We start from the raw sequence: 25,074 nt of genomic DNA on the forward strand, positions 1-25,074 counted from the left end.
TTGTTGCACTTTAAATTCATTGTTCAGTCAATGAATTGCAGCATGTTTCACATGAACAGATTTTACCACCTCATTTTTACCACCTCATTATCCTGGTCAGATTTGTGGTGGTCTGGCTTCAAGATGTGAGTCCATCAGTGGGCTATTTATTTAATTTATTATTTATTAATGAAAGTGTGTGTTTATTATTATAGTATATATTATAATTAGTTTTACTGAGATCATTCTAACAAATCTTTTTTTTAATTTTTATTTTTTTATAACTGTTCAACAACAAGGCCAACAGATGCCCCCTAGTGGCCCCACCCGCATAAGATAAGATAAGATAACACTTTATTGATCCCGAAGGAAATTGCAGTGTCACAGTACTTTACAAATTACACAGTTACAAGTTACAATTTACAAATTACAGTACAAATTACACAAGGGAAGACAAAAAACAACACAATTAAACATAACAGGGCATAGGCAAAAAGACAGGACATTATCAAAAAACAGCAGCATATGTATTATTGCACTAAGAGAAAAATATATAAATATATCATTTTACAAAAGATATTGCACTGATAAAAGAAATTAATCAACACTGTTCAGGTCGCAGGAGATCTGTAGTGTTTCTGGAATGGGGAGAATCATTGTAGAGTCTTACTGCAGTGGGAAGAAAAGATCTCACACGGCGCTCTTTAGTACAGCGCAGCTGTATCAGTCTACCACTGAATGTGCTTCTCTGTTTGTCCACTGTAGTGTGCAGGGGGTGTGATGTTTTGTCCATAATAGAAAGCAGCTTATTGAGTGTCCGGTTTTTTGCTACTTCTTCCAGAGTGTCCAATTTGACTCCAACAACAGAGCCAGCCTTCTTAATTAGTTTGTTTATTTTGTTCATTGCACCTTTGTTAATGCTGTTGCCCCAGCACACAACAGCATAAAATAAGGCACTAGCAACAACAGACTGGTAGAATGTCCATAGGAGTTTAGTGCACACTCCAAAGGACCTCAGTTTCCTCAGAAAGTACAAACGACTGTGTCCTTTCTTGAACACTGCACAGGTGTTAAAACTCCAGTCCAGTTTGTTGTCCAAGTGCACACCCAGGTACTTGTAAGTGTCAACCACCTCCACTTCTGCTCCATTGATAGTGACTGGTGCCAGGGGAGGTCTGAGTTTCCTGAAGTCCACCACCATCTCCTTTGTCTTACTGATGTTGAGCTGCAGTTTGTTCAGTGTACACCAGTCGACAAAGTCTGAAACCAGCTTCCTGTATTCAGCCTCCAGCCCATTCCTGATACACCCCACGATGGCCGTGTCATCGGAGAATTTCTGCAGATGGCATGTGCCAGAGTTGTATCTGAAATCCGAGGTGTAGATGTTACACAGGAACGGTGCTAATACAGTCCCCTGGGGAGCCCCCGTACTGCACATAGCCATGTCTGAAACACAGCCCTGCAATCGCACAAACTGGGGTCGACCAGTCAGGTAGTCCATTACCCATGAGATGATAGACCCATCCACCTTCATCTGCCGAAGTTTCTCCCCAAGTAAGACAGGCTGTAAGGTGTTGAACGCACTGGAGAAATCAAAAAACATAATCCTCACAGTGCTGCCTGTAGTGTCTAGATGGGAGGACATTCTGTCCAGCAGATAGATAACAGCATCATCCACTCCAATGCCATCCTGATATGCAAACTGCAGGGAGTCCAGGTCAGCTTTTACCAGTGATCTCAAGTGGCCCAGCATCAGTCTTTCCAGTGTCTTCATCAGGTGGGAGGTCAGAGCAACAGGACGGTAGTCATTTAGCGCCATTGGTTGCTTCTTCTTGGGGACAGGAACCACACAAGAAGTTTTCCACCCGAGTGGGACCTTTCCAAGGCTGCAGCTCAGGTTGAAGAACTCCACACAGTTGCTCAGCACATAGTTTTAATACCTTAGGCTGAATGCCATCCGGTCCAGCCGCTTTACACTGCTTGAGTTTCTTCAGCTCTTTCTTCACCTGGTCGGCAGTAAAAGTTGGTACCCTGCTGCTAGACTGATCCGGAGTGTGGTTGGGGGAAGGAACATTCATGTCAGGTGAGGTGTAAATGTTCGGTATGGTGGGGGTATAGGCTGTGAATGATGATGACTGTTGTTGTGCTGGGGTGTTAAGATGCAAGACAGCTGGAGACAAAGCAGAGGACAATGGGGCAGAAGGAGAGTCGTTGTCAAACCTTAGAAAGAACTGGTTTAACTCATTCGCCCATTCATGACTGCCCTCAGTTGATGTTGATGTTCCCGAGCTGTGTTGATTAAAGCCTGTGATGTTTCTCAGGCCTCTCCACACCTCACGAGCATTGTTTTTCTCCAAATTGGCCTCCAGCTTAGCCCTGTACTCGTCCTTGGCCTCCTTATTTTTAGCTCTGCTTGTACCCTCTTTAGCTCCTCCTTGTCCCCTGTCCTGAAGGCTTTCTTCTTCTGGTTCAGGAGGGATTTTAGGTTGCTTGTAACCCATGGCTTGTTATTAGAAAAACATCGGATAGTTTTAGAGGGTACAACAGTGTCCACACAAAAGTTGATGTAGTCCGTGACACACGCTGTTATCTCATCAATGTCCTGATTGTGAGGGTCACAGAGAACGTCCCATTGTGTGGCCTCAAAACAGCCCTGCAGTGATTCCACGGCCTCAGGTGACCACTTCCTCACTGTTATGGTGGATGCTGGCTGTCTTTGGACCAGGGGCTTGTACTGTGTATTGAGGAGTACCAGATTGTGGTCAGATCGTCCCAGCGGAGGGAGAGCTGTGGATTTGTACGCTTCTTTGACATTAGCATGACATTGGACAACAAGTCCAGTGTTCTGTGTTCTCTAGTCCTGCATTTTACAAACTGAGTGAATGTAGGCAGGCATGATGAAAGTGAAGTGTGATTGAAGTCACCAGACACAGTGATGAAGGCACTCGGACTTTGGTTCTGCACTTTAGCAATAGTTGAATGGACGTCACATTCGATGTCTGCGCTGGCGGATGGAGGAATGTACACAGCACACAAAACCACTTTCGTGAATTCTCGTGGCAGATAATACGGACGCATTCCGATCACACACAGTTCAATGTCCGGCTGACAGATCACTTCCTTCACCGTAATGTGACCAGGGTTACACCATCTGTTGTTCACAAACACAGCAAGTCCCCCTCCCTTCTTCTTACCGGCCTAATGGTAAACTGGCATGTAACCAGTTGTTAAGCAGTTGAATTGTAAAATGACACTGTTGTTATTAAATACGTAGTATTACTTAAGATTTTTTATTTCCCATCTTTTTTGGAATGTGTTGAAGGCCTGAAATGCAGGAATGAATGTTTATTAACAACTGAAATAAAGTTGACCAGACAAAAAATGAAATATCTCGGGTTCATACTGTCTGCAATAAAAGAAACATGTAATATTTCTGCAATGTAAGAAACACTGCTTCTTTGCATTCTATTCACATATTAGAGTATTAGAGTAGATTTACAGCATACTTTCAAAATTACACATTCATTACATAGAAGAACATCATAGAAACAACATATTATATGACATAGGGTGTAAATTTGTCAGATCTATCCGGGTTCTGTTCAAATTAAATCTGTATTTAGTGAAATATAGGTGAAGTTACACACATATGACCCATCTCAAGCTATCACTAATAACTATAAAAAAGAAAGTACATTTCTGGTAATGTAAGGGCAGGTCAAATGAGTTACAACTTGTTATAACTGTCCTTGTTTTTTTCTTGAAGCAAAGAAAGAAGAGCATAGCTAGAGAGAGCAAGAAAGAGCAGGAGAACAGAAATTTATCTCGGCTGGACTCAGAAATACATTTTTATCAGGTATGAGTGGTGTGTGTGTGTTTAAATATGTGAATTACAAAATTATTTGTTTTAACTACCTTCATGTATTTGGATTATGAATATTCAAGTGTTAAACCTCAAAGGAAGCAAGCAAAACCACTTTTACTTTTGTTTTCTGGTTTAAACCAAATTTACACTGTGTGATCTCTGTACTTTTATCAGATCATTTCTTGTCAGACTATATGATCTTATTCATAAATATTTGGTCAGACGTTTGACACACGGTGTTTTCTTTCTTCTAACACATCTATCACAAGATCATAAATCATAAGCTAACCCAGGTGTGATGGGAGAAAAAACAACTTTGTAGGTCAGGGTAAGTCCAGTATCATTTTGGTGCTTGTTAAATAAGACTTATTTTATTATACAGGTAAATTAAGAGAAACCAAATCAACCCAATGGATCCTCTGGATTGTCAAACAGATGAAGAGCTGAGTAATTTGTTTCACTGTAAGAAGACAGAGATTTCTTCTATGGAGGAACCACAAGCCTTCCTCAATGAGCTCCGGAAGCCCAATCTGGTGCCAGAAAATCTCTACCAGGTAAAAGTTTAAAAACATTCTCCAGCATTAAATGAGCTTTTATATTATTATTAAAATGAAATAAATTACTTAATGTATGTAAGTTAATGTATGTAAGTTAATATATGTAAGTTAATGTATGTACAGTGTATCACAAAAGTGAGTACACCCCTCACATTTCTGCAGATATTTAAGTATATCTTTTCATGGGACAACACTGACAAAATGACACTTTGACACAATGAAAAGTAGTCTGTGTGCAGCTTATATAACAGTGTAAATTTATTCTTCCCTCAAAATTACTCAATATACAGCCATTAATGTCTAAACCACCGGCAACAAAAGTGAGTACACCCCTTAGAGACTACACCCCTAAATGTCCAAATTGAGCACTGCTTGTCATTTTCCCTCCAAAATGTCATGTGATTTGTTAGTGTTACTAGGTCTCAGGTGTGCATAGGGAGCAGGTGTGTTCAATTTAGTAGTACAGCTCTCACACTCTCTCATACTGGTCACTGAAAGTTCCAACATGGCACCTCATTGCAAATAACTCTCTGAGGATCTTAAAAGACGAATTGTTGCGCTACATGAAGATGGCCAAGGCTACAAGAAGATTGCCAACACCCTGAAACTGAGCTGCAGCACAGTGGCCAAGATCATCCAGCGTTTTAAAAGAGCAGGATCCACTCAGAACAGACCTCGCGTTGGTTGTCCAAAGAAGCTGAGTGCACGTGCTCAGCGTCACATCCAACTGCTGTCTTTGAAAGATAGGCGCAGGAGTGCTGTCAGCATTGCTGCAGAGATTGAAAAGGTGGGGGGTCAGCCTGTCAGTGCTCAGACCATACGCCGCACACTACATCAAATTGGTCTGCATGGCTGTCACCCCAGAAGGAAGCCTCTTCTGAAGTCTCTACACAAGAAAGCCCGCAAACAGTTTGCTGAAGACATGTCAACAAAGGACATGGATTACTGGAACCATGTCCTATGGTCTGATGAGACCAAGATTAATTTGTTTGGTTCAGATGGTCTCAAGCATGTGTGGCAGCAATCAGGTGAGGAGTACAAAGATAAGTGTGTCATGCCTACAGTCAAGCATGGTGGTGGGAATGCCATGGTCTGGGGCTGCATGAGTGCAGCAGGTGTTGGGGAGTTACATTTCATTGAGGGACACATGAACTCCAATATGTACTGTGAAATACTGAAGCAGAGCATGATCCCCTCCCTCCGGAAACTGGGTCGCAGGGCAGTGTTCCAGCATGATAATGACCCCAAACACACCTCTAAGACGACCACTGCTTTATTGAAGAGGCTGAGGGTAAAGGTGATGGACTGGCCAAGCATGTCTCCAGACCTAAACCCAATAGAACATCTTTGGGGCATCCTCAAGCGGAAGGTGGAGGAGCGCAAAGTCTCGAATATCCGCCAGCTCCGTGATGTCGTCATGGAGGAGTGGAAAAGCATTCCAGTGGCAACCTGTGAAGCTCTGGTAAACTCCATGCCCAGGAGAGTTAAGGCAGTTCTGGGAAATAATGGTGGCCACACAAAATATTGACACTTCAGGAACTTTCAATAAGGGGTGTACTCACTTTTGTTGCCGGTGGTTTAGACATTAATGGCTGTATATTGAGTAATTTTGAGGGAAGAATAAATTTACACTGTTATATAAGCTGCACACAGACTACTTTTCATTGTGTCAAAGTGTCATTTTGTCAGTGTTGTCCCAAGAAAAGATATACTTAAATATCTGCAGAAATGTGAGGGGTGTACTCACTTTTGTGATACACTGTATGTAATGTAACAATGTATGTAAGTTTTTATGTAAGTTAATGTGTATATTCTTTGTAATTAATGTGTATTGGAACTGTGAGGGACTGAGCACCTAAGCATTTCACTCACCTTTCACAACTGTGTTAATGTGACGTGACAATAAAGTGATGTGATTAATGTGCAGCAGTTAAAACAGATTAGTTTATATCTTTAATATCAGGAGGCAGCATCTGCAGAAGCAAATTAAACAAAATGGTTGAGACTGTGTCATTAAAACATGAGTATTATAACCATGGAAAAACAGAACTGGACTGTATCATTTTAATTTATCCTGATAGTAAGGTTATAGACATACCCATGGAACGAGGCATTTCAGAGTTGTGTCAATTTAGATGAGACATCACACAATTTTTCCCTTGTTTAAAACTATCTATACTTTTTCCCACTAAACAGTAACCCAGTACACATTTACATAAACAGGTTAAAGCAAAAACAGAAATTATTGTAAGGCAGTAGTGTAGACCAGCATGATACGAGGACAAATGCTAAGGTCTCTTGGATGTACTCTTTCACGGCTTTCTGTTTAGAGGCATACAAGAAAAACAACCTTCCCTGAGGTGGTGAAGAATGTTGATTGTGCAGTCATATTAGTAGTGCAGTGGGAGGATTTGGTCCTTTCATTTGCTAAAGGAGGTCAAGGTACTCAATGGAAACCATCAACAGGAAAATCATCTTGTGTGGTGCAGCAGCCTTCAAACACAGGTCCTGGCATGAGAGACCCCACGAGAAACCAAGCAAGTACATTGGTCATTCCTATGCTGCTGCAGTGATTGGAAGCCCAGAATAAGAGGCAGGTCTGAAGCTTGTTTCGAGAGTAACAGGATCCTCTCAACATGTTGACCCAGACATGGTGATGGGACGGATTTGATGGATAACTGCTCAGGAATCCAAGGACTGACCGTTGATGACTAAATTGGCCAAGTTAATAAGCCAGGACTTCTACCAGCCCCGGATTCCATATATGAAGTGTATAGACTCCTCAAAAGCATCATTTACATTTACATTTTCAGCATTTAGCAGACACTTTTATCCAAAGTGACTTACACAATGAGCAATTGAGGGTTAAGGGCCTTGCTCAGGGACCCAACAGTGGCAACTTGGTGGTGGCGGGGCTTGAACCGGCAACCTTCTGTTTACTAGTTCAGTACCTTAACCACTGAGCTATCACTGCCCATCATCAAATCGGAATGGGGCAGAAAGTTAGTGAAAACAATTGAAGTGAATGCATAGTATCTTTACAAAATACGTCACTGGATCCATTTTCATCTTCTTAATTTGCAGAAAGTGATGAAGATGAGGACTACAGAGAGAAGGCAGGACATTGTCTATCAAATTCTGGACCAGCTGGAAAAGAAGGGGGGGCATAGTGTGAGGTTGTTTTGGAGATGTGTGTTTCGGGATTGCATGCTGCAGAAATATCCCATTTTGCGCTTGCTTTGGAACAGTCTTAAGGATGGTCAGTCTGATTCATTTTCTTGTTTGTTCCATTTTCATTCATAAATTCTAATTTCATGTCATTTATGTTCAGTGCTTCATATTATTTTGAAAGACACACTGGATCTCATTTCAGGTTCATCTATGGTTTACAAGCAGATTCCTGATGCACCAGAGGAACCAAACAGGAGAGAATCAGACAAGAAAGGACTAAAAAGAAAGAAAAGCATTGAGGGGACAGATGAGGAAGAACCAGGTCCTTCATCTTGCTCTACCCCTCAACAGAAGAAACCAGGCAAGAGTTATACACCTTCAATTTCATTTATTTATTTATTTATCTTTCCTGGTCAGAGTTGTGATGGGTCCGATGTCACCTTCTGCATCTTTAAGGTGGTTAAAAAAGGAAAACTTATTTTTATTTACAGTCCATTTGCAGTAAGATTGTACTATTTTTTTAATGGAGCAGATCTTGCACACCTGCAAGAATTAAAACATTTTTTTTCCCCCTTTTTCTCCCCCTTTAGCGCATTCAATTGTTCAATTTGCATCGTGCTTCCTCTCTGTCTATGCCGAACCCTGCCCTGACCGAGGAGATCGAAGCTCATATCCCCTCCAACATATGAGCAGCAAGCCGGATGCCTTTTGCCACCCACACATTTATGAGTCTGGCGCCACCCAGCGTTGCATGCAGAGAGACACACCCTAAGGGCACTCTTCCTCATTTCTGTGCAGGCGCCTCTAATCAGCCGACAGAGGTCGTAATCGCATTCTGACAGAGAGAGACCCACATCCGGTTCTTTGTCCTGCCCCCCAACTGAGCAACCGGCCAATCGTTGCTTATACAGCGACCCAGCTTCGAACCGGTGAAGCAGAGCTGGATTCGATACCATGTACAGTGTATCACAAAAGTGAGTACACCCCTCACATTTCTGCAAATATTTTATTATATCTTTTCATGGGACAATCCTATAGAAATAAAACTTGGATATAACTTAGAGTAGTCAGTGTACAACTTGTATAGCAGTGTAGATTTACTGTCTTCTGAAAATAACTTAACACACAGCCATTAATGTCTAAATGGCTGGCAACATAAGTGAGTACACCCCACAGTGAACATGTCCAAATTGTGCCCAAAGTGTCAATATTTTGTGTGACCACCATTATTATCCAGCACGGCCTTAACCCTCCTGGGCATGGAATTCACCAGAGCTGCACAGGTTGCTACTGGAATCCTCTTCCACTCCTCCATGATGACATCACGGAGCTGGTGGATGTTAGACACCTTGAACTCCTCCACCTTCCACTTGAGGATGCGACACAGGTGCTCAATTGGGTTTAGTCCATCACCTTTACCTTCAGCTTCCTCAGCAAGGCAGTTGTCATCTTGGAGGTTGTGTTTGGGGTCGTTATCCTGTTGGAAAACTGTTTTCGAAGGGAGGGGATCATGCTCTGTTTCAGAATGTCACAGTACATGTTGGAATTCATGTTTCCCTCAATGAACTGCAGCTCCCCAGTGCCAGCAACACTCATGCAGCCCAAGACCATGATGCTACCACCACCATGCTTGACTGTAGGCAAGATACAGTTGTCTTGGTACTTCTCACCAGGTCGCCGCCACACATGCTGGACACCATCTGAGCCAAACAAGTTCATCTTGGTCTCGTCAGACCACAGGGCATTCCAGTAATCCATGTTCTTGGACTGCTTGTCTTCAGCAAACTGTTTGCTGCCTTTCTTGTGCGTCAGCTTCCTTCTGGGATGACGACCATGCAGACCGAGTTCATGCAGTGTGCGGCGTATGGTCTGAGCACTGACAGGGTGACCTCCCATGTTTTCAACCTCTGCAGCAATGCTGGCAGCATTCATGTGTCTATTTTTTAAAGCCAACCTCTGGATATGACGCCGAACACGTGGACTCAACTTCTTTGGTCGACCCTGGCGAAGCCTGTTCCGAGTGGAACCTGTCCTGGAAAACCGCTGTATGACCTTGGCCACCATGCTGTAGCTCAGTTTCAGGGTGTTAGCAATCTTCTTATAGCCCAGGCCATCTTTGTGGAGAGCAACAATTCTATTTCTCACATCCTCAGAGAGTTCTTTGCCATGAGGTGCCATGTTGAATATCCAGTGGCCAGTATGAGAGAATTGTACCCAAAACACCAAATTTAACAGCCCTGCTCCCCATTTACACCTGGGACCTTGACACATGACACCAGGGAGGGACAACGACACATTTGGGCACAATTTGGACATGTTCACTGTGGGGTGTATTCACTTATGTTGCCAGCTATTTAGACATTAATGGCTGTGTGTTGAGTTATTTTCAGAAGACAGTAAATCTACACTGCTATACAAGCTGTACACTGACTACTCTAAGTTATATCCAAGTTTCATGTCTATAGTGTTGTCCCATGAAAAGATATAATGAAATATTTGCAGAAATGTGAGGGGTGTACTCACTTTTGTGATACACTGTATCTGGAATCCAGCTCTGGTTGCAGCGCGTTTTTTTTACGCTGCACCACCTGAGCGGCCCACACCTGCAAGAATGAAAAAAAGTGAAACCAAGTGCAAAATAATTAAAGTAGAACAATTATGTGGTTAAAAGGCATTAATAAAAAGGGAGAATCACAAATAAATGGATTAGTGAAAATAACAGAAACAAAGAAGCAAATAAACACATTCATAACGGAGCCCTCAATGGAGAAAGTGATTACAACAGGGCCTGAGAAGCCTGTGACAACGAGCTCTTAGTTCTGTGCTCGATAGGAAACCCTCAGAATCAGCTTGGGATGGCAATACATGCGAGGTACGCCAACCCCAATAACTGTTGCATAATGTGGGTTTATGTTTGGAGTGATCACCCAGTGTTTGTGGCAATTTGCGGCAATTTGCTTTCTCAGGGCAGTTCCAACATGAGGCCATCAAAGTTTTAGAGAAAAGTAGGTTTGCCAACAAAGAAGCTGGCAAGTCTGCAAGGGAGAAACTGATTTTTAGAAAAAAGTAGTAAATGATTATGTATTAGTACATTTTTCTCTCACATTCCTCCCTTTTTGTCATTTTATGACAAACTACCAACCTCCATATTCAATGATTCTCAACCGTTGCCATCCTAAAACCCTCTTTATCAAGCACACAAGCAGCAACATTTTTTCTATTTTTCAGTTGCTAACAGTAATATTCTAGAGAAATATAGCCCGAACAATAAAATTAACGTATTCAGTTTAAAAATGATAAATAGCCATATTTACAATTCCGTTATTAGTTGCAAAGTGGCACAGCTGGTAGAGTCAGTACCACACTTAATCTTCAGTTCAGTGGTCATTGCTTTAAGGGGTGTCTTCCTACACTAAATTACCTAAATTAGGTGTGAATAAAAATAAATGTGTAAGTGTGAATGTGCCATCCTGTGATGTGTTTCTGTCATGCATTCAGTGTTTTTCACTACAACATTGACTACCAGTAATGACATTTTTCCATTTTTAGCACCGCTATTAAAGGAAAGAGAGATACATTTAAAAAAACAGCTTCCTGTTACATGTGGCGACAAGAAGGGCATGCTGCATAAAGAGAAACTGGAGAGAGGTACGCATATCATTAAAAAGATTAAACTTTTCAAAGCAACAGAGTGCAATTTATACAGAGATGTATCTACAAGGCTTGTATAAATGGTACAAGTGAGAGAGGATTGCAATATGCAACAGGAATTTGGAAATGACTAGATTGAGATATAAAGGGGGAAAAGTCTCATGTCAAGGCTTTTCTAATGTTTTTTAGAAGTCGTCAAAGACAAAGAAGCTAAAATCTTGTTTAGTATTTACCTATTGCACCAACTTCCTATCATAACAGATTCTTATCATAACAGTTCCTACTGGTCTGAGAGCCCTGCTGGGTTTATACTTGTACTTACCAGTAGGGATACTAGCAGCATTAGACAGAAATGAGGCTCCCAAACCATTCAGTGATTTGAAGACAAGTAATGTTTCCTTGAAGTCTTTGAGACCAAAGCAATTCGAATTAATGTGTTCCAGTTTTTTAGTAAGAAGTTTTATTGAAGCTGCATTGAATTAGTTGGAGTTATTTAACTGTATGGGAAGTCACTGACATAAAGAGACAATGACACTACAGTCATTTGAGGAGGGTGCTAAATATATCTGAGTATCTGCATAGCTGTCATGAGAGATGTCATACATGAGATCATGTATAGATAAAATAGAATTGATCCAACAGTCAAACCCTGAAGGATTCCACAGATCATGGGCATCCACTCGGATGTATAAAATCAAAGTAAACATAATTTCCACAGAAATTGAATAAATGAAGAAAGCTCTTTAGTTAAGTAAATGTAAGAAAAAAATAAGACATAAGAAACACTAAAAACATTAACAGATGATATAGAACAGAAAGCAATGACCATATATGGTATGTCATCAGAGACAGAAACATGTATGTGTCAAGTCTTATCAAGTTTGTTTTTTTCCTACAGGTGACAGGTGTATCCTGTCTGAGGGACTCTGGTTCACCCCCGGTAATTTTGAGAAGTTTGCAGGAAAGAGAAGCAAAAAATGGAAAGAGAGCATCCGCTGCTCCGATATTCCTCTGCAAAAACTTATAGAGGTAATTAGGACTACACCAATGTAAAATTCCAGAATTCTGTTAAATATTAAAATTTCAGTTATTCAAGCCATTCATTTAATACATGCTACTAATTCACACACTTCATTGTAAGCCCGGGTGGGGTGTGGGGTCTGAGCTTACAATTCTACAATCCAATCTTTACATAGAACCAGTGTAGCTGCAGGATTGTATAGAAGAGAATATTGTCTTGATTGTCCTGTAAACATATACAGTATAATAAATTTATTTTCTTTGCATAACGCAGCTTGTTTGATATGCAGGTCAGCCATAACAGTGTCCCTAGAGCAGAGAGAGCCGGCAGTGGTTATTTGCTGAAGCCAGGATTTTAAACCTTTGTCATCCAATTGATAGCTCAGAAGGCTAACCACTGTAGTGACTCCTTTAGAACATGCATTAGAACATGTTTAGAATTGTACCAAGTCTAAGCAACACACATATTTCATTTTTGGGCCTTTATCCCCCCCCCAACTTCAGGGGCACCATATAATGGCTGACCCTGCGCTCTGACAATAAATTTGTTGCCTGGTAGCTATATTTTTAGGTACTTTTGCCTTTTATGTTTTGGCAGATCTACCACTTTCGAAAGAAAAATGTGTACACAATTTGTTAGTGTTACTGTAAAGTTCCTTTGTGTGTTACTGTAAAGTTCCTTTGTGCTTCTTTTTATCTTATATGTAAGGAAAGGTACCTGAAAGCTCCACCTGCAATGAAGCCAGGTGTTCAGAAGGTATCGAGACCTTTTTTATTTATTTATCATGTTTAAATGTTTTTTATTTGTGAAGAAATATCTGGTTTTGTTCTTCCTATAGGATCATAAAGTGCCGTTTACTGACACCTCTACAGAAAGCTCCAGCTCTTCAGGAAGCTCCAGCCCTCGTCAGTACACACACACACACACACACACACACACACACACACACACATGTTCACAGTCCACTTCTTATTATTTATTTAATATTGATACGACAGATCAAGCTGTGCACAATATTAAAAACATATGTGGTTCTCTGTATTGCTGCACCACTCTCTAATAGAGTCAACATCCAGTGTGGAGCTGGTAGAATTAGGTAAAGAAGAAGAAGATGATGATGAAGAGGAAGAAGAAGAAGAAGATGAAGAGAGTGAACCAGTGGATTTGTTGATGTTTGAGGCTCCTTCTTTACCTGTCAGTTGTGGTTCTTTTAGTGGGGTCTTGTATAAAAACAGATTTACAGGTAGGTGATCAGTAAGGAATAGTGTGCATAATATGGCAGGGTCAACCCCGAAATTGCCAATATTCCCTTGAAGTAGTATATTGTTAATGTGAAATTATATTTATAGGATGACATGATTAAATGAAATAGGTCCCCTATGAACATTTGTTTGTGTGCTGCAGGGCCAAATAGTAAAAGCATCCGCACAGAGGAGCGCTGGTTCACCCCTGAGGAGTTTGTAAACCAGGAATCCACTTTGACAGATGTTCACTGGAGGAAAGATATACTGTGTCATGGCAAAACTTTACACTACCTGGAGAAGGTACAGTGTCAGTAAAAATGTTATAGATGTTCTGGTCAATTTAACCACAGCTGTAGAATAACTAGCACGTGTTCAATCTGCAGAAGAAGATCCTGGTTGTTCATTTGCAGCATTGTTTTTGTGATCGCTGCCATCATAAGGAGCCTGTGAGTCTAAAACCCATAACACAAACCTATTTAATCTGTATTATTTAAAATTATGTCTGGTGTTTATAATAATAGTGTAATAGTCCATTACTAATACAGAATTGGTAAGGACCAGTCACAGGACCAGTTAAATTTAACTCAGGAGCTGGATCTGGGGCATAGACAGGTCATAAAATATACCTGTTCTAAATAGTGTGACCAAATAGCTGTAATGTAATCTACACATTTATAGTAAAATAAGTAATTTTTCAATGCAAGACTATAAATAATTTAGGTCTTTTACCATTAACAAAGATTTTACAATCAAGGGACTCCAGAGAAATTTAAGTCAGTGTGTGGCCAGGCAGGAAACCACTGTTAATTGTTTGGAGCCCAAACAGCAGTGCAAAAGAAACCATCATGCTACTGTGTTCAACAGAGCCACATGGGTTCAGAAGTATATTCTAACAGACTGATCCGAGAGTTGTGACCTCCATCATCCCCTTCACACACACCCACCCCAGCCCCTAAGAACTCACACATTTTGCACCTCACATTTGCACCCTACATCTGCTTCTATTATCAAACTGCTTGCTGCTGTGATTGACTGCATGTTTGGCATCTGTCTGTCTGTGTTGTTGTGCGCACAAGGCACACAGTAACACCATGGATGGGGCACCAGTCCATCGCAGGGCAGACACACATACAGACACACACACATACACACCTATTCACATTTAGGGCAATTCAGTGTCTCCAATTAACCTGGCTGCATACATGTCTCAACTTTTCAGAGTGTGTTGCTGGCATCAAATTTTTAATTTGTTCATTTAATCAAAGTAAAATGATCAGTAAAAACACTTTTAAGTAAAGGTTCAAGAGAATTAACAAATCACAGATTTTTCTTTTTGCATTTTATAAAATGTAACATCTTTTAGAGAAATGAGGTTTGTATAATTCACTAAATGTAACTTTTTGCCTTTTTTACTTTCTTGATTAGGATAATGATGACATCTGCTTCATTTGTAATTCTGAAGGAGATCTGGTGTGCTGTGACGAGTGTCCTCGTGCTTTTCATGATAACTGCCATTTACCAAACCTGCAAAAAGAAACACTTGGGTGAGAGAGACCAACATTACATTACTTACAGGTGTTTTATGCAATGGTGCTGGACGTCTTTACAAACACACCTGCAAGATAGAAAATCAGGGGCATAAGTACTAGGGGGCCAGGGGGAGGGGCACGCCGCATGAACTTCTGAGTGAGTACCTTTAATTCATTCTGCTCAGCTATCAGCATACAGCATATATATACAGTCCCCTCCAAAAGTATTGGAACAGTGAGGCCAATCCCTTTATTTTTGCTGTAGAATGTCATGGCTTGGGCTTGCATGGCTTCTTCTGGGACGGGCTCATTAATCTTCATTGATGATGTCACGCAGTCTACAAAAACATTTTGTCTGTTAATTTAAAGAAATATGCAACCAAACTGATTGGGAGATCCTTCATCATGCAGCAAGATAATGACCCAAAACACACTGCCAAAACTACAAAGGAGTTCATCAGAGGCAAGAAGTGGAAGGTTTTGGACTGGCCTAGTCAATCTCCAGACTTAAACCCTATAGAACATGCATTTTACCTGCTAAAGAGGAGACTGAAGAAAGTAACCCCAACACCAACAAACACCAACTGAAAGAGGCTGCAGTAAAAGCCTGGAAAAACATCACAAAAGAAGAATGCAAAAGTTTAGTGATGTCAATGGGTCACAGGCTTGATGCAGTTATTGCAAGCAAAGGATTTGCAACTAAATATTAAGTCTTATTCACTTTAATCTGTTTTAAGTTGATCTGTTCCAATACTTTTGCTTACAAGAAAAATGGGTGGGTTCAGACAAAAGGTGCTATCTTCTGAACTGTGTATCAGATCCAGATGTAAATACCTGGAAATAAAAGCTGAAATGTTGATCTTTTGTCTCATATTCATCTTTTAATGTCAAACCCAAATGTTTTCAGTCTACAGCAAAAATAAAGGGATTGGCCTCACTGTTCCAATACTTTTGGAGGGGACTGTATATTAAATTTGTTGAGGGGGGAACAAATCTTTTTTGCACTGGGGCCCATGAGCTCCTAGTTAGCCACTGTAGGAAATAGAACCCGTTTGTAGATATTTAATCAACATGAAACAATACTGTAACTAAAAAGCCACAAAAAGGTGGGACAATCACAAATAACATGGTGGCTAAATTATTAAAAACAAAAAATGCTAAATAAAAAGCTTGGAAAATGTTTGACTGTGGTTGTCCTAAAACTGTAAACAACTAACAGTGGCTTTACAACTAAGAACTTATTGCATTCATTTGTGGTGTCTAAATGTTTTTTGACTATATCAATAGGTTTTTAAACATATATTTCTTTATAACTGATAATACATACTTTTTGTTAATATAAAAAAGTAATTAAAATATATATGTTTGTGTGTATGTGTGTGTGTGTTTGTGTGAGTGTTCAGGGATAAATGGACGTGCACTTTCTGTATGTGTAAGACTTTTAAAGGACCAAGTCTTCCCATGACCAAAGAAGACTCTTTAAACTTGCCTCTATCAAAGACCATGATGGTACATGCACACACACACACACACACACACACACACACACAAACATACACATATGAACTATATGTACAGTGTATCACAAAAGTGAGTACACCCCTCACATTTCTGCAAATATTTCATTATATCTTTTCACGGGACGACACTATAGACATGAAACTTGGATATAACATAGAGTAGTCAGTGTACAGCTTGTATAGCAGTGTAGATTTACTGTCTTCTGAAAATAACTCAACACACAGCCATTAATGTCTAAATAGCTGGCAACATAAGTGAGTACACCCCACAGTGAACATGTCCAAATTGTGCCCAAATGTGTCGTTGTCCCTCCCTGGTGTCATGTGTCAAGGTCCCAGGTGTAAATGGGGAGCAGGGCTGTTAAATTTGGTGTTTTGGGTACAATTCTCTCATACTGGCCACTGGATATTCAACATGGCACCTCATGGCAAAGAACTCTCTGAGGATGTGAGAAATAGAATTGTTGCTCTCCACAAAGATGGCCTGGGCTATAAGAAGATTGCTAACACCCTGAAACTGAGCTACAGCATGGTGGCCAAGGTCATACAGCGGTTTTCCAGGACAGGTTCCACTCGGAACAGGCTTCGCCAGAGTCGACCAAAGAAGTTGAGTCCACGTGTTCGGCGTCATATCCAGAGGTTGGCTTTAAAAAATAGACACATGAGTGCTGCCAGCATTGCTGCAGAGGTTGAAGACGTGGGAGGTCAGCCTGTCAGTGCTCAGACCATACGCCGCACACTGCATCAACTCGGTCTGCATGGTCGTCATCCCAGAAGGAAGCTGACGCACAAGAAAGCCAGCAAACAGTTTGCTGAAGACAAGCAGTCCAAGAACATGGATTACTGGAATGCCCTGTGGTCTGACAAGACCAAGATAAACTTGTTTGGCTCAGATGGTGTCCAGCATGTGTGGCGGCGCCCTGGTGAGAAGTACCAAGACAACTGTATCTTGCCTACAGTCAAGCATGGTGGTGGTAGCATCATGGTCTTGGGCTGCATGAGTGTTGCTGGCACTGGGGAGCTGCAGTTCATTGAGGGAAACATGAATTCCAACATGTACTGTGACATTCTGAAACAGAGCATGATCCCCTACCTTCGAAAACTGGGCCTCATGGCAGTTTTCCAACAGGATAACGACCCCAAACACAACCTCCAAGATGACAACTGCCTTGCTGAGGAAGCTGAAGGTAAAGGTGATGGACTAAACCCAATTGAGCACCTGTGGCGCATCCTCAAGTGGAAGGTGGAGGAGTTCAAGGTGTCTAACATCCACCAGCTCCGTGATGTCATCATGGAGGAGTGGAAGAGGATTCCAGTAGCAACCTGTGCAGCTCTGGTGAATTCCATGCCCAGGAGGGTTAAGGCAGTGCTGGATAATAATGGTGGTCACACAAAATATTGACACTTTGGGCACAATTTGGACATGTTCACTGTGGGGTGTACTCACTTATGTTGCCAGCTATTTAGACATTAATGGCTGTGTGTTGAGTTATTTTCAGAAGACAGTAAATCTACACTGCTATACAAGCTGTACACTGACTACTCTAAGTTATATCCAAGTTTCATGTCTATAGTGTTGTCCCATGAAAAGATATAATAAAATATTTGCAAAAATGTGAGGGGTGTACTCACTTTTGTGATACACTGTATATACTTCCTTCTTTCTGCTGCGAATATTGACGCACTGATGCAACTTCACTGCAGAGGTGCAGTGACCATCTGTCAGCTTCAGAGCCCCATACACAGTAGGGTTTGCTGAGTTGTTGTTGTTGTAGCCCCCTGGTTTAATTTGGCAGTGAGCTGCTCCACTGTAGTGTGTCGACTCCAGCAGTGCTGCTGTGTCTGATCCACTCATACCAGCACAACACACACTAACACACCACCACCATGTCAGTGTCACTACAGTGCTGAGAATCATCCACCACCTAAATAATACCTGACCATTGAAGGAAAGGGTGAAAGCAGGCTAAAAAAGTATGTAGAGAAACAGATGAACTACATTCAGTAATTGTAGAACTACAAAGTGCTTCTATATGGTAAGTGGAGCTGATAAAATGAACAGTGTAGAAACAAGTGAGTGTAGAAACAAGGAGTTGGCTTTAATGTTATGGCTGATCAGTGTATACACACACACACACACACACACACACACACACACATTCACACACACAATGTATTCACATATTAGGGAAATGGCTTGTGTGACTTAACTTGACTTTAGGCTGTATGTGTGAATTACTGAATGTGTAATGCCAGTTGTCAGGTGGTACCAGATTCACCAGGAGTTGTGAAAGAAAAAAATAAATAAATATGTAATAAATGTAATAAATAAATAAATTAATTAATTAATAAATAAATATGTGATTGAATATTCATTATTTTTATTTTGTGTTTTTTTTTTTTTTTAGCAGCACTATCAGTATTTGCTGTTGTGTTTGTATAAAGAGGATAAAAAGCGAGTGTTTACTGGAGACCCCACTGCAACAGTAAGAATCTCTTTTATTAAAGGTCCATTGAGGAGAATTTGCCTCAACTTGTTACAAACTACTAAAATATTGTAATGATTTGTTTACCTACTGACCTTTACTTCATATCTATGCTACTATACATCAAGCCATTTGCAGCTAAGCTAAGTGGCTACTTAAAAAACATTTTATCTGTTTTTTTTAGGGCTGTCAAACGATTAAAAATTTTAATCGCGATTAATCTCAGAATTTCATATAGTTAATCACAATTAATCACATAAAAAAAAAATCTGTGTAAATGTTATAGAAAACAAGGATTTTTAAGTGAAATGTTACATTTAAAATGGTGAACACATTTTATGCTAAATGTTAAAAACTGCTGGGACAAGAGAAAACTGTAAGGGAGTTTGATTCACTCACATACTAGGCAGTAATACTATCCAGCAGAGACCCTTGACTTCGTATATATGTCAGATTGTAGGTTAAAATTTCTCCATCAGCAAACATTGTAGATCAGCGGTGCTTCAGGTGGGATAAGGCGTAGTTATTGTAACAGACTTTTCTGTGCTTGTATCGTGACAATGGTTTGATGGACGTTTCTACACGAAGTGAGTGTGTTTTGACCCTTTGGGGCTTCCATAGTTCATGGAATAGCATGCTTGGCTAACGTGATGACTCTAGCTGTCCGCTATTCAGTACCGTAACAGAAAAAGTAATGAAGTGTTTTGCTCCCGACAATTTGTGAATATACCGTGTATTTATTTCTTTATTAAGCGAGTGCATCACTACGACGCTCGGTTACATTATGTTAACAAACCGCAAATGAAACAAACGGTGGCAAGTCCGACGTTAAAACGTTGTTTCTACCAGTCAGACGGTACCCGCGCCTCAACATGAACTACGGATGACTCGCAGGGCCAAATAGAATTTGCGTTAACGGCACTATTTTTTAAATCGCGTTAAATTGAGATAGCGTTAATGCGTTATTAATGCGTTAACTTCGACAGCCCTATTTTTTTTTACATCTCAGTTTAGTGTCAAGGTAAGCAATGGAAACTGTACAACATATTTGAACCATCGTGTTTCAGATCTGAATTTAGGATTAATTTAGTATGAAAGACTACAAAACATTGGAATAATTAGTTAACTTAATGACTTTACCCAACATGTCCACCAAGCCACATGTTCACTCTAGCTGAGTAGCACACTAGCTAACATTCTGTCTGCTTGTGTTTCTTAGTTTGAAGTGAAAAGGTAAGCTACAAAAAGATTTGAACTATAGCTTAACTTTTTACTGTAACAAAATTATAGCTGACAGCAAAAATCTAATACTAAATTATGCTTTTGGTGCTACAGACTGTATGATTTGTTTGAAACTATTAAGCTAATCTTAGGCACCCTTGTTTTCAATAATAATTTTAGAGAAAGACAAAAACATTTTTAAACTTAGTGTATCATGGCATGAACACCTCAGAAAAAGAGTTGTTGATGCTCATCAGGCTGAAAAAGGTTACAAAACCATCTCTAAAGAGTTTGGACTCCACCAATCCACAGTCAGACAGATATGTGTACAAATGGAGGAAATTCAAGACCATTGTTACCCTCCCCAGGAGTGGTCAACCATCAAAGATCACTCCAAGAGCAAGGCAAGTAATAGTCGGCGAGGTCACAAAGGACCCAATAATAATTTTAGAGAAAGACAAAAACATTTTTAAGCTTAGCACTAAATACAACCCCAAATCAGAAAAAGTTGGGACAGCATGAAAAATGCAAATAATAATAAAACGCAGAGCTTCTTACATTGGCTTTATTTAATTGCAGACAGGATGAACCTGGGATATTTCATGTTTTGTCTGCCTAACTTCATTTAATTTATTAATAAACATCCATTCCTGCATTTCCGGCCTGCAACACATTCCAAAAAAGTTGGGACAGTAAAGCATTTAACACTTTGTAATGTTGCTATTTCTTTTCACCACACTTAAAATAAGTTTTGGCACCAAGGAGACCAAGTGATTTAGTGTTTCAGCTTTTATTTATCCAGTACCCGTACCCTGTTGTTCTGCAGCCATGACTGCAGCATGTGGTTTTGCATTGTCTTGTTGAAAAATGCATGAACGTCCCTGGAAAAGATGATGTCTTGAAGGCAGCACATGTTGCTCTAAGATCTCAGTTTACTTTTCTGCATTAATGCTGCCATCACAGACGTGTAAATGAAGTGTAAGTGGCATTTGTGCATGTAACTCTGTATTGTAGAGCTGGACAAAAGTTTACCAAAGTAATCCCTCACCCATGTGGTTATATCAGCTATTGTTGAGTGGCGGTTCTTGATGCAGTGCTGTCTGAGGAATCAAAGATCTCATGTGTTCAGCTTAAGTTTGTGTCCTTGGCCTTTACGTACTGAAATTCCTCCTGATTCCTTGAATGGTTTTACGATATTATGCACTGTAGAGGGAGAAATATATAAATCACTTCCAATTTTTCTTTGAGGTTCATTGTTTTTAAACATTTCAATCATTTTCTCACACATTTGATGACAAACTGGAGATCCTCTGATCATCTCTGTTTATTAAAGACTCAGCCTTTCCTGGATGCTAATTTTGTACCAAACCATGATTACAATCACCTGTTGACATCACCTGTTTAAAATCGCATCATTATTTAGTTTTTTCACCTCATTACTAGCCCTAAATTGCCCCTGTCCCAACTTCTTTGGAATGTGTTGCAGGCCTGAAATGCAGGAATAGAGGTATATTAACAAATGAAATGAAGTTCAGCAGATAAAACATGAAATATATTGGCTTCAAACTGTTTGCAATCAAATAAAAGTCAAAGTAAATGTAAAGAATGCTGCATTTTTATTTCATTTGCATTTTCCCTACTGTCCCAACTTTTTCTGATTTGGGGTTGTAGCATTTTTTTTTACTATTGACAAAGTGTCTATTACACTAGCCCACCGCCATTGTGATCCAAATTCAAAACTGTTGGTAATCCCAGTAGTGCTATCAGGATTGGGGAATTCTGATATTTGAGAGATACAGTGGTGCTTGAAAGTTTGTGCACCCTTTAGAATTTTCTATATTTCTGCATAAATATTACCTAAAACATCATCAGATTTTCACATGAGTCCTAAGAGTAGATAAAGAGAACCCAGTTAAACAAAGGAGATTTTTTATTTATTGAGGAAAATGATCCAATATTACATATTTGTGAGTGGCAAAAGTATGTGAACCTCTAGGATTCGCAGTTAATTTGAAGGTGAAATTAGAGTCAGGTGTTTTCAATCAATGGGATGACAATCAGGTGTGAGTGGGCACCCTGTTTTATTTCAAGAACAGGGATCTATCAAAGTCTGCTCTTCACAACACGTTTGTGGAAGTGTATCATGGCTCGAACAAAGGAGATTTCTGAGGACCTCAGAAAAAGAGTTGTTGATGCTCATCAGGCTGGAAAAGGTTACAAAACCATCTCTAAAGAGTTTGGACTCCACCAATCCACAGTCAGACAGATTGTGTACAAATGGAGGAAATTCAAGACCATTGTTACCCTCCCCAGGAGTGGTCGACCAACAAAGATCACTCCAAGAGCAAGGCGTGTAATAGTCGGCGAGGTCACAAAGGACCCCAGGGTAACTTCTAAGCAACTGAAGGCCTCTCTCATATTGGCTAATGTTCATGAGTCCACCATCAGGAGAACACTGAACAACAATGGTGTGCATGGCAGGGTTGCAAGGAGAAAGCCACTGATCTCCAAACAGAACATTGCTGCTCGTCTGCAGTTTGCTACAGATCACGTGGACGAGCCAGAAGGCTATTGGAAGAATGTTTTGTGGACGGATGAGACCAAAATAGAACTTTTTGGTTTAAATGAAAAGCGTTATGTTTGGAGAAAGGAAAACGCTGCATTCCAGCATAAGAACCTTATCCCATCTGTGAAACATGGTGGTGGTAGTATCATGGTTTGGGCCTGTTTTGCTGCATCTGGGCCAGGACGGCTTGCCATCATTGATGGAACAATGAATTCTGAATTATATCAGAGAATTCTTAAGGAAAATGTCAGGACATCTGTCCATGAACTGAATCTCAAGAGAAGGTGGGTCATGCAGCAAGACAATGACCCTAAACACACAAGTCGTTCTACAAAGAATGGTTTGAAAAAGAATAAAGTTAATGTTTTGGAATGGCCAAGTCATGTCCTGACCTTAATCCAATCGAAATGTTGTGGAAGGACCTGAAGCGAGCAGTTAATGTTTTCCTCAATAAATAAATGACCAAGTATAATATTTTTGTCTCATTTGTTTAACTGGGTTCACTTTATCTACTTTTAGGACTTGATGATATTTTCTTAAATAATTTGAATATATAGTTGTTGAACCATTTACAGGTGGAGGGGTACAGCAGAGTGATCTTAAAACCCATGTGGCTTGACAGAGTAAAGACCAAGCTGCAGAACAAAGAATATAAAACAGTGGGAGAGTTTGTGAATGACATCAGACTCATCTTTCAAAACTGCAGCAAGTTTAATATGGTGAGACTTAAACACTGTGTGTGACATTTTAGACCAGCATTATTGTTTTTTATTTTTTATTTAACATTGATTTCTTTCTTGTCACCTCAAATAAATAAAATGTATATATTTTTTGCTCCATATAGGATAATGAGGTTGGCAGAGTGAAATCCAGAATGGAGGAGATCTTCGAACAGGAGTTTCACAAAGTTTTTAACTTCGTCAGCCACATTCTTCCACACAACAATTCAAGGTTTTTCCCGTTTATTTAATTAGATTATAAACTAACTCAGCTGTGTGAAAAGTGGAGAAAACTAGGAATTCTACAAAACAGTAGGTTACATGTTGTGAAGCAATTTTGCACATTTTAAACATCTTTTTTTTATTATACAGACAGATGGAAAAGAGTAACATCAGCCCAAGCAATCATTTGGATTTTGTAGATGACAAAAAAATATCTAGCATGATGGAAGAAGACAACTTCCTCGACAAGCCACAGAACTACAATCTTATATCGGAGGATCTCCGGCAGGTAAGAGTTTAAAATACTTTGAATGGGTTTTTAGAACATACAAAAAAACAAAAACTCTTTTATCTCTTTTACTGCTAGTCAGGTTATAGATACGTCCCCAAGAAGCTTTCTGTCTCGGGTGCCCTACGTATACTGTACCTCTATATGCCTTCCACTATCTCCCCACTGTGAGGCAGCGGAGATGGTTTCTTCATCGTCCTGCAACAGTATATATATTTTTTTTAAGAAAGGTACCTCCCCCATGCCTTTGTTTTCTTCCTATTAGCTACGGAGCCAGAATCAGCTCCAAGCCTTGCCTAGCTGGATACAAGTAAGAACATTAGGTAGTTATGTACAAGTCATACCACTTTGTACTAGGTTGTTGTTTGTAATTTTTATCTGATGCCACATGTGTCTGATCCCACTTGGATTACATCTAGATTAGCTTCCTGACGAAGATGAGACTGGGTTCTGAATCTGACAAACCAGTTAAAAAGAAAATGAAACATTCATTTTACTTTAGTAATGACTGGATATAAAAAAGTGCAACACATAGCTGAAGCCAACCCAGAGAGATCCATTTTCTGCTACCTGTTGCATATGCTCAGGTAAAAGTTTGATTAACACGAGGACAAAGCCAGTGCGTCAGTCATCAGTATGACACTGTCCCGTTTATCTTTTTTTATAGATATAGGTGGCAACCTAAAGTATACATTGAATATAGAGCATGGCATTTCATTTGATCTATCATGATAATGTGTGTGACTGTCCTCTAACAGAATGTGACGGGCAATTCCCAGTCAGGTGATCCACCTCCAGATATCTGAAATATTTAAAACACAGAGATTTATTTGATCATAACATGCTATTTGTGTCTCTTCCTTTCAAGCTGACTGTACATGATCTATACAAAATCCAGCTGAGGAAACACATTACAAAGTGTGATCTTCAGAGGGAGCACATCAAGCTCCAAACAAAAAAGACAAGACTAGAAATTGAGTTGCTTGCTAATAAGTTAAAGGTGGGTGTAAGTGCTGTGGTTGTATAAATGTTCT

The 25,074-nt window shown here is 40.0% G+C and overlaps 1 protein-coding gene across 1 annotated transcript; it reads left to right on the plus strand.

Annotated features, from left to right (window-relative positions):
• The first annotated feature begins 4,254 nt into the window (after window positions 1–4,254).
• LOC134301722 (nuclear body protein SP140-like protein) lies at window positions 4,255–24,846 on the plus strand. The gene is made up of 17 exons (XM_062986566.1): window positions 4,255–4,398; window positions 7,486–7,660; window positions 7,775–7,933; window positions 11,122–11,220; window positions 12,122–12,252; window positions 12,953–13,000; window positions 13,083–13,149; window positions 13,308–13,487; window positions 13,649–13,788; window positions 13,872–13,944; window positions 14,915–15,032; window positions 16,421–16,526; window positions 18,949–19,023; window positions 23,386–23,529; window positions 23,655–23,761; window positions 23,902–24,040; window positions 24,799–24,846. The coding sequence occupies exons 1-17, from the start codon at window positions 4,255–4,257 to the stop codon at window positions 24,844–24,846; spliced, it is 1,953 nt and encodes a 650-aa protein (XP_062842636.1).
• Window positions 24,847–25,074: the final 228 nt, after the last annotated feature.

This window comes from Trichomycterus rosablanca, chromosome 2 (genome assembly GCF_030014385.1).
Source record: "Trichomycterus rosablanca isolate fTriRos1 chromosome 2, fTriRos1.hap1, whole genome shotgun sequence".
Lineage (NCBI taxonomy): Eukaryota > Metazoa > Chordata > Actinopteri > Siluriformes > Trichomycteridae > Trichomycterus > Trichomycterus rosablanca.